General features: G+C 36.8%; 1 protein-coding gene across 1 annotated transcript in view; it reads left to right on the top strand.

Annotated features, from left to right (window-relative positions):
- The first annotated feature begins 3689 nt into the window (after window positions 1–3689).
- Window positions 3690–11096, top strand: part of MAP7D3 (MAP7 domain containing 3) — a 28752-nt gene continuing 21345 nt past the window's right edge. Inside the window, exons 1-6 of the mRNA XM_014538938.1 lie at window positions 3690–3698; window positions 3787–3937; window positions 4033–4116; window positions 5194–5357; window positions 8936–9050; window positions 9590–9694. Of these exons, the coding sequence (XP_014394424.1) occupies window positions 3690–3698; window positions 3787–3937; window positions 4033–4116; window positions 5194–5357; window positions 8936–9050; window positions 9590–9694 (628 nt within the window). The remainder of the gene's footprint in view (window positions 3699–3786; window positions 3938–4032; window positions 4117–5193; window positions 5358–8935; window positions 9051–9589; window positions 9695–11096) is intronic.

Below are 11096 nucleotides of genomic sequence, written 5' to 3'. Positions count from 1 at the left end.
GGAACGGACGCTGGGCTGCTGAGGATGCGCGAGCGCCTCGAAGGACCCCTTGCACCGGGACCGCCTCCGCGGCCGGGCGCAGCCCTCCCAGGCATCAGTGGTTGGAGTTTTCCTTCTGCCCAGGGCGCTCGCACTCTGATTCTTTCCCACGGTCTCAATCCACGCCTCTCCAAAAGCTTACCTCTGGCACCCTCCTGGTCAAGGTCGGATGGAGAAGGAGCCTAAGTTGGGGTGAAACTTGGCTCTCTCTACCTCCTGATTCACAGGACTCCGCCAAGATGTCACCCTTCCTGGGACATCTTGCAGACCCTAGGCTGAACTGATTACTTCTCCTAAACTTACCCCAACGCCAAAAAGGTTTCCCCCCCCAAATCGTTAATTTTGAAAAATTTGGCAGCGCATTTCTTAGCCCACGAGACTGTTTCACTACCTGAGGGAGGTAGTATTTCTTGCTTCTAGCAGGTTGCTTTTCGCCAGCTCTCAGGGTGGTTTCCTCCTGTATGAGCTTGAATAAAACCATCTTATTGATTTTTACTGAAATCCTTAGGGAGTTTTTTTCATTTGCAATTGAAAAATTAATTTAGATTTATGTTATTTCAGAACGCTCTGAATGAACTCCCCAAAGAATGTCAGAAGCAAATACACTTTCTGTCGGGAGAAAACTCTGTTCTGTCTCTAAAGAGACAGTTTGCAATAAATTCACATTTGTGTTATTGCTTAAGGACACCTAAAGCTCTCTCACATTGCTTTATATCATTGATTTAAAATAACCAGCATTCCGGATAATCCCCCAAAACATTTGTGTATTGAACTTTGAAAAGTATCTGAAAATCTGGTATAGGACAGTTGCTTGAATTGACAGTATTTCAAACGAAAAACTTACAAAAAGCCATGCAAAAAAGGCTTAACACAGAATCTTAGTTGACCAACATCCTTGCTGCCCATTTTATGATAGAAATTGAAAGCATCACATGCTAAACCAGAACTGCCTTCCTGGTCTCAGCATTTCTTGATGGGGACAGAGTCAATGAGATGTTTTGGCACTTTGTAGGAGTTGCTTCTTTTTATTCTGTTGCCCAAATAACAGTGACTAGCACTAAATCTGTTCATCTGTACCAGTTTCATAGTATGGTTCTCTGCCACAACCGTAGCCCTTTTATAAAAATAAAAAACCCGGTTCAATCATTTTTTGCAGTCTATGCCCTTTCCTACCTAATAAAATAGTAGTTTTTGTGATCTAATATTTCTGATGAGTACAGAAGAAAGGATCATGGGGAGGAAAGGTCATGGGCAGGTAGGGCTACAGATTTTATGTTGAATTCTGAGAGGGATTCAAGAGCAACCTCTGTGGCAATCAATATAGAATTGCTGAGTAAGTATGGGGTGCGTATCATTGACATCTCATGGGATTTAGCATTTGGGGTTGGTTGTGCTTGTGTGCAGTCTTAGGAAGATGACCATTCTTTACTAGTCATGTTGTGTTCTTTCTTGGATTTAGTTTGCCCTAATGGAGCAGAACTCTAGTGACACAGATTTTGTGTGTGTGTGTATGTATGTGATTGTGTGTGTATGTATATGTATTGAGGAAGAGGGCCAGAGAGAAGCAGAAATTTTCTACATGAAGTCAGTAATGAGCTAAAATGTTTTATGTGCAAAGGGGGCTTCAGAATCTCAATGACATCTTTTAAAAACCTAGTAAGTGTAAGCATTCTTTAACTTGGGCATCCTAGTGGCACCTATATTTTTTTTTCATTTAATTCTGAGTCTTATATTGGGCTAGATAGCATGATTAATTGTAAATTTTCCCCACAGGAGATTGGTTTTCTTCTTGTAATGTCTTTTACACTTTTTCTTTAAATGTAGTCCTGTCTTAGCCCCAGCATAATAGTGCTTTCTTTTTCCTTTTCTTTTTTTAAGGTAAATGCTTTATTTACCTTTCGGTGAATATATTTATTGCCAGTAGGAATTTGGATATAAAGATCGAAAAATCAGGGTTGATGTTATATTACCACATTAACCTTTATATGATTTGGTTCATTATTCCCTCCATAGTTAATTCCAAGGTTACTTCTGTTTAATGAAATCTATAAACCTGATAAAATTGTACATTTTGAGAGAAATTGTCCTTTTGGTTAGCTAAATTGTGCCAAAATATGGACTTTCCTTGAGACTTCTAAGAAAACCGAATGTGCAAAAAGTTGGAGGGAGTATGTAGAGGGATTAATTTCTAGACTGTATTTAAGAATTTTTCTTAATACACTAGTACTCAAATTGAAAGGGTAATTGTGGTCTACAAAATTGCCAGTAATTGAATTATTAAGGAAGGTGAGAAGAGTCTAATTTTCAAATTTAGCTAGGTCATGTATTATCTGAGCTGTTAGGTCTCTGGGGTAAAAAAATCCTTTTTCCTTTTTGAAATGGTGATCCCTATGGCAGCCATTATGATGTCACTTTTCAAGGTTACTCTGTAAAATGACTCCCAGATATCTTTCTTCAGTGGGAACTAACATCTCAGAGTCCATTCATTCTATGAGTACAAGGACAGCACCTCTGTTACCTTAATTGTTTTCATTGCCCATCTTCAGCTGTTATATTTTCCTTGATATATAGAAATCAGAGGTGTATGCAGTATCACGGGGCCATATTTCTTATGCTTTCATTCAAAGGTAGAAAAGAATTTTCATTGTTATTCTACAGATCCTTCCTGAAGATGCCCAGTATTGGGGGGCATTTTAGAAACAGCCATACATGGAATTAAAGGTTTCAGGAAATCCTTTATAATAAATTATATGTGTATCACGCTAGAATTGTAGTTTTTCTTACTTTCTCTCAAATTGTGCTCCCCTTATCTTATACCCCTATTGAAGTTTATTTTATTTATTTTTTAAATTTAAAAATAGTTGGTATGCAATATTATATTAGTTTCAGGTGTACAATATAGTGATTTGATATTTATACACCTTTACAATGGGATCACACTAAATCTAGTAATCATGTGTCACCCTATAAACTTATCACACTATTATTGACTATATTCCTCTTCACCTTTTCCACCCATCCCCCATCCCTCTTATTGAAGTTTATTTCTCAATTTTCTACCAATTTACAAGACATATGTAAATTTGTATTGTATAATTTACATTTGTTTGCTTGACATTTTTCTACCTAGAGTAATGCCATCACTGGAAATTCCTTGAGTGGTTCATCACCTCACTATGCATCAGAATAGAGCTTTTTGCAACTGCAAAGGCCTGGGTCCCACCCCCCAGAGAGTGGGGGCTGGGAGGGGCAGGCATTGCTAATTTTTTAAAGCAGTTTAGGTGGCTGCAGCCAGTGTAGAAAGCCTCTGATCTAGGTCATTTATAAATGTACTCCTTAATATTGGGCCGATCTCTGAGGATATCACTGTTGACACTTTGGCTTCCAAATTAATATCCATAAACTCCAAATGTTTTCTAAAGTCCCAGGTTATGGCGAAACATTTTTTCCAATTCCTTGCCAGCTCAGTTTTTCTAGTACTTGGCAGAATGTCTTTGTCTGATGCATTTCTGACAGCTATTAATCACTAGCTACTACTCATCCACAAATTTGTCTTGCTACTTCCACTAACAACTCTCTTTATGTCACAGTTATGCTGTCACATCCACAGCACACACTTTTAATTTTTTGTGAAATTATTGTTGAACATCATGAACTCAGTATGTCTTATGACTTCCCCTTATGGAAGATATGCTACATTTTATCATCAAAGACACAGTGGCTGTGCTTTGCAGCCCCCTGTATTAGCTGTTTGTAATCTTAATATCCAATCCCTTTTATTTATCTCCCTGTATTTTAGTAGCTGCTGCTAATGCCATTGCTCAAGAAAGACGCAATCAGAGTGGATTTAGCTCCCTTCCACCCCAATCCTCAAATACAAGATCAGTATGTAAACCAGGTATAATTCCTAGAAAGCTTTGGAAGATGTCAAAGTATCATATCATTAAAACTTGATATCCTATTAATGTCTAACTATATTCTTTTCTTTTTTAGTGCTAGATGGATCTGTGCTTAAAAATGATATAAAACAAAAATTAGCCAAGGAGCGCAGAGAAGAAAAAAGAAGACAACAGGATGGTATATTTTAGACTTTTTTTAAAAAAAATTAATGAATGAATTTTATATTAAGGTTATATATTTCCAAATTGGTTTTTACTTACTTTTCCTAGTCTGATTATATGATAGATCTTACTTTTTACAGTATGTATTATATTGGGTTAAATGTTTGTATTAAATCAGATAAAGAAGGCCCATGAAAAAAATTTAACTGCGGTTGTTTAGTTTTTGAAGTAGTAATTTTTGTTAGCTTTACTTTTCTGAAAACTAAGGTATGAATATCTCTTAAACATTTGTAGAAACAGCAGCATGGGATTTCAATAAAATAATACTAAATTTTCATTTCAGAAAATGAAGCTGCTAAGAATCCTAACATAGAATCTTTCACTGATTGCTATGCTTCTCAAGTGTAACTGTGGATCAATTGAGATCTAAAAGTATAATCTTTTTACACCTTGAAAAAATGCTTTTTCAACTGTGTATTTTTCTCCTCTAGTCTTACAAATCCACTGACAATATTATTGCCCAACTTTACTAGTATTCAAATGGAATATCAATTACTACTGTTTTGATAAGGAGCTGTTTCTTCCTAACTCTAAGCCAGAGACTATTTTATAACTGCTAGATGCTCTCCAAGCTTAAACTAGGGAAAATTTGAATATAGGAAAATATCAAAATGTAGTATGTGACAAAACCCATGATTGGCATGCTTAATATGGCCTGTATAGATGAGGAGACTTTTAAAAGAAGTTTCCTAGTTGAAGGGAAAAAAAATCCATTCTGGCCACGGAGTCTTTAAAAATTATTGTTTTAATGCTTAACTTTAGCTCAAATCAGCAGAAACGTCAAATGTATGAAACTACATTTCTTTAATTTGGAATTTAAATTTAAATTCAGACAGGATGAGAGTCATCTAAGCTAATTTAGTTCTTTGGAGTTTTTGTTTGGTGGCCACACTTATACAATAAATGTTTATTTATTAGGTGCATGTTGTTGTTTTTTAAGAAAGAAAATGAGATATATTGACTTTCTCCTTTGTGTGTAATGTGGAAAACTAATATTTTCTGGATCTTATACCTTGTATTTGGAATATTTCAGCTACTAAAGAAATACAACTACTTGAAAAAGAAAGAAAGTCCAAGATCCAGTATGAAAAACAGATGGAAGAAAAACAACGAAAGCTGCGTGAACAAAAACAGAAAGATGAACAGCGAAGACTATCTGCTGAAGAAAAGAGAAAACAAAAATTACAGGAAGAAAGGGTACATATTTTTCTAGCCTATTAATCAGATGATATACTGTGTTGCCTGGGTCTGCAATACTTTTTGTTTAAAATATATTTTTATTGATTTAAGAGAGTAAGGGAGAGAGAGATAGAGATAGAATAGGTCAATGCTCAACCACTGAGCTATGCTGACTGGGTGGAATACTTTTTTTTAAGCCTGTCTCTGCCTTTTACTGGGCCAACCTGTGGGAAGGGAACCAATCCCATTTCTTCATTTCTTCCCCTCAATATTAGAGACTCTTGCTCCTGTCCCAATCAGATCCGAGAATTGAGACCCACTGGCCTAGGTAAAGAGGAGCCTTGCAATCCAGGACAAGAACCCTGTCCACCTTCAGAACATGGCACACGGGGTGCCTGTGGCCTGGGGTTTACTCTGAGAGGCTCTCTCTCCTACCAGAAAGCTTTCAGTGTTGGCCCAGTTCCTATTATGCACAGACCCACAGTCTGGCCCTCCCTGACAAGGCCCCATCTGATGGGCTTACTTCTTACAACTCTAATTGCATGACTGAGTCCCAACCAAATCTACTGTTATGCATTCACCTGATTCCCTCTTGTTTGTACACACTCTCTCTGTGTCCCTCTCCTTCTCCCTCCCTCTAGTTCTTTTGTCACATTCCCTTCTTTCTGTCTGTTTTGTGGCCCACTGCTCTATTTTCCTTTCTGGACTCTTTGTTAGTGTCTTTGGCACTCTCTTGGCATGCATCACTCTCTTTGTGATACCCTCTCTTTTTCCCTTCTGTCCCTCTTTACTCAGTTTGTCTTTTATTACTTATACATGGACATCTGGCTCCTGTCTCATTCTGTATGATTCTCTCTGACACCAAATTTTTCTCCTGTAGGTCATTCCACTACTTTACTCTGAGTAAATTGACTCTTTTCTTCTGAATCCAGCAAATTCTCTGTGACACCCTTCTTTTTCTTGCGGGCATACTCTCCTTTCTTTATTCCAGTGATTCTCAAGTGTCCCTAAGCAAGTCGTAGTCTGTCTTCTGGTTCTCTGTCTGAAGTGCCTCACTTTTCTTTGTTTTAGTTTCTCTCTTTTTCTCTGCTCATCTTTGCACTTTCTGCCTGTTGTTCTCTCAGTATGTGTGTTTTTGTATTCCTCTCTTTTTCTCTTGCTCTAATTTTTACATTTTCTTTTTTCTTTGGTTCCATTTCTCCCCCATGAGTCTTCTTCTCTGTGTCTTTTTCTGGTGCTCACTTTTCCTCCTTCCTTGTGCACACAGTTGCTCTTGCATGTGCCTCACTCCCAACCCCTACCTCCATCTTTGGATCTTTTTTTTAAATATATTTTTATTGATTTCAGGGAGGAAGAAAGAGGGAGAGAGACAGAAACAACAATGATGACAGAGAACCATTGATTGGGTACCTCCTGCACTCCCCCTACTGGGGATGGAGCCTGCAACCTGGGCATATGCCCTTGACAGGAATCGAACCTGGAACCTTTCCATCCACAGGCTGACACTCTATCCACTGAGCCAAAACGGCCCGGGCTGTGGATCTTTCTTATTCTAGGACTGTCCTTGTGCCATTTCTTCCCCATCTGTGATCCACTATCACTTTCTCTGTCTTTCTGAGCCTTTTCTGTGGTTTCTTATCCTGTCTTTTTTCACATTCCAGTATTTGATGGACTCTCATTTAGAATTTCGGTCATTTCCTTTTCCTCTGTGAGACGTCTCCTTAATTTACTTCTCTATGTTAAAGAGAAAGGAGAGAGAGAGAGAGAATGAATATGAACTAAGTAGAGACATAGAACCAAATAAAGTAAAACAGAAAACTGCGGAATTGGGGAGGGACCCTGGAGGAGAGAGGCAGTCTCAGGGACTGAGAAAAAAATAACATCTTAGAGAAAGAGGAATCAGAGAAATAACACAGAAGAGAAGAAAATGAAACCTTAGAAAGGAAGCCAGAAACATGGCAGGAAAAGAGACAGAAAGACGAGACAAGGCCAAAAGATTCAACACCAGAGAGCTAATGTAAGGGAGTAGAGCAAGGACATGGGACACTATAAGTAGACTGCAGGTAGATCAGGGGAAAACCCCAAACTTGGTGGTGCTGAGGAGGGATGATAGATATTTCTGAGCCACAGTTGCAGGAAGGAACCTGAGAGCACAGGTTCATTTGGAAATCAATGCATTTGGAAATAGCAGGATAGAATTCTTAGAAATCAGTAATGTTCAACTAATACAAGATGAATTTTTGCTTTTAGAAATTCTGGTTTCCAAGTAATTTAGGACAATTTTCTGGTAAAAATATAATTTTAAAATACTGCCCGTAGATGCATTTTTAAATAAATTTTATTTCAAGAATTGTGATTGCTTCTCTCAGAGGATACGGATGATTCTCCATTTTCCTGTTATGTTTACCCTCTTTGCCCTCAGAAACGGTGGGGACATTGTAAGGATGGTGTTGCTAAGAAACAGTGGTTGTCAGGAAAAAATAGAAAACCTGGTCCTGAAGTTGATTTTTTTTCATCTGGTATATTTCAGCACAGATATTGAAAAATATCTGAGTAAAGAAAACCATCTCATTTCTGACAGTGGAGTTGTTTTGCTACCCTATGACATTGACATTTGTGTAGCTGTTATCCTGAGAAGTTTAAATTGAAGTTGCGCTCAAGACAAACACACTTATTATTTTTTTTAAAACTGGATTAGTTAACACCAGAATTTAAAATGTTATAAATGGGTATATTTTAAAAAATACATGCCACAACCAGGTGATGGGTACTTGAGGGAATCAAGCCGAGGGGAAAATAATAGAACATAATGTATGATTAGTAAACACAAAATTGGACCCTCAGTCTTTGTATAGTTGGTAGAAATAGGCTACAAATTTTGGTTCTAATTTTCCTAATGATATAAGCAGAGGGAAGCACAGTTCTTCGATTCAGATTTATAAGATTAAAACCTAATTATTCAGAAGAAGCACTGATATTGATTGATACCTGAGACATGTCTCTATTTTTAAATGTTTCTTTTTAATTGATTTGAGAGAGAAAGAGGAAGGGAGAGGGATAGAAACATAGATTGGCTGCCTTCTGCCCGCCCCCTACTGGAGATGAAGCCCGCAACCCCGGCATGTGCCCTGACCAGGAATTGATCCAGTGACCTCTTAGTTCATGGGTCGACACTCATCCACTAAGCCACACCAGACAGGCGAGACATGTCTTTATTTTTAACTTTTACCTGATACAAAAGAAATTTTCCTGATAGAAAAATTTGATGATGGTGTTGTTTTGTAACCCACAGATCAAAAGTATACTAACCACCAAAAAGAATATGTAAAAATTGTTGGCATTTAATAATTAATTTGGCATTTATTTAATTTTTTTAAATTTTATTTTATTAAATTTATTGGAGCGACATTGGTTAATAGGGTCATGTAGGTTTCAAGTGTACATTTCTATGATACATGATCTATCTGTATATTGCATTGTCACCACCCAAACTCTATTAATCTTCTGTTACCATATATTTGGCTCCCTTTACCCTTTATTACCCTCCACCTCCTTCCCTCTGGAAACTACCATACTATTGCATTTATTTTAAATAGGAGAAATTCAAAGCTGTTGTCTCTCGTACATTGGAGCGGAGCAATCGTATTGAACAACGGCAAAAAAGATGGTCATGGGAAGGCTCTACGACAGTGAACTCTGAAAGTAAAACGGGTAATTAATACAACAATTAAACTTTAAGTTCATTCATGCTGATGTTTAAATATTGTCTATTAGTATAAGGTTGCATTTACCACAAGGTTTTGAGTTTTGTATCTTAAATGAAAATGCCCCAATGTACTTTTTGACATGCACAGTATTTCACCTGTGTTGTGAGGTTGCAAAAGAAACAGGTGCAAATTTTATAACTTTATTTTATCCAGTATATTCAAAGTCTTACCCAGTTAAACTTGCAGTTAGTATAAATTGATTAATAACAAACAAGCTTGACACACTTTTTCCAATGATAGTTTTAAAATAAACTAGTTCTGCCCTGTTTACTATTAACATACTGTAAATTATGCTACATGTGACATACTCTACACAATTTCATAAAACGTAAGTTAAATTACATAGCTTTTAAGGAATGACTCACATTGTGTACTTAATTAATGCCTGCTTAGGCTCCATAGAACTACATATGAACTCATTCTGTTTCAGCTAATGATGCTTTTTAAAAATATGAGTGCAGTAAAAATTCTGTCTTTTCTCAGTCAAGAAACGGTCTGTATCTACTGAAAAACTAGAACAGGATACTTCTGGATCACACAAACAAATGACACTGTCATCTCCTGGTGTTCAGAATTCTATTGCCAAGAGTAAGTAGTTATTTCATGTATTCCACTGAATTTCAAATCAACGAAATCAATTCTTTATATGTATTTTTACAGTACCACTTCTTTAGATTGTGCCACATTTAGATTTATTACAGAAGAGTACCACATTGTTTTACAATAGAGATGGTCATTACTATTTTGTATTTTCATCAAAATATCAGTATAACTATCAATGTATGTATATATAAAATCAACATATCATATAAATATTAGTATAAATTCTTTTTGTGATTTGTGTATTTTTAAAAGATATATATTTTTATTGATTTCAAAGAGGAAAGGAGAGAGCTAGAAACATCAATGATGAGAGAGAATCATTGATCTGCTGCCTTTTGCATGCCCACACTGGTGATCGAGCCCACAACCTGGACATGTGCCCTAATCGGGAACATAACCAGGAGGTTATAACCTGAGCCATGCCGGCTGGGCTGATTTGTGTATTAATCATATCAGAAGGGTTTGTTGGGCTCAGGTAGCCTAACGTAAAAAATATTTTGTTTTTCTTTTTATTACTTGAAAAAAATTCTTTTAATATATATATATTTTATTATTGACAGTATTACAGATGTCCCCCATATCCCCTCCCCCCTTTACTCTCCTCTACCCAGTCCCCACCCACCCCCAGGCCTTCACCACACTATTTTCTGTGTCCATAGGCTATGCATATAAGTATATAAGTTCTTTAGTTTATCTCCTCATCACCTCCTCCCTCCTGAGATATGTCAGTCTGTTTCATGCCTCTTGACTTATTTTGTTGGTTCATTTATTTTGTTCATTATTTGTTCAAATAAGTGAGATCATGTGATATTTGTCTTTATCTGACTGGCTTATTTCACTTAAGAGACCTTTTTTTAACAGCTGCATAGTATTCCATTGTGTAGATGTACCACAGCTTTTTTATCCATTTATCTGTTGGTGGGCACTTGGCCTGTTTCCAAATCTTAGCTATGGTAAATAATGCTTCAATGAACATAGTGGTGCATATGTTCTTCCTAATTGGTGTTTCAGGGTTCTTAGGATATATTCCTAGAAGTGGGATCATTGGATCAAGTGGCAGTCCCATTTTCAGTTTTTTGAGGAAACTCCGTACTGCTTTCTATAGTGGCTGCACCCATCTGCATTCCCACCAACAATGTGCTAGTGTTCCCTTTCTCCAAATCTTCGCTAACACGTTCGTTGATTTATTGATGATAACCATTCTGACAGGTGTGAGGTGATATCTCATTATAGTTTTAATTTGCATTTCTCTGATTATTGACATTGAGAATGTGAAACATTTTGACCAAAAGTCATCACTATTAAGTGACACAATAATTTATTTTAAAATTAATTATTCTTCTTTCTAACCTATAAATGAAATCATTTTTTCTAGGGACTAGTTAAG

The sequence above is a fragment of the Myotis brandtii genome, unplaced genomic scaffold, assembly GCF_000412655.1.
Source record: "Myotis brandtii unplaced genomic scaffold, ASM41265v1 scaffold206, whole genome shotgun sequence".
Classification (NCBI taxonomy): Eukaryota; Metazoa; Chordata; class Mammalia; order Chiroptera; family Vespertilionidae; genus Myotis; species Myotis brandtii.
The sequence above is the reverse complement of the archived record's forward strand: the minus strand, read 5'-3'. Positions and strand labels throughout refer to the sequence as shown.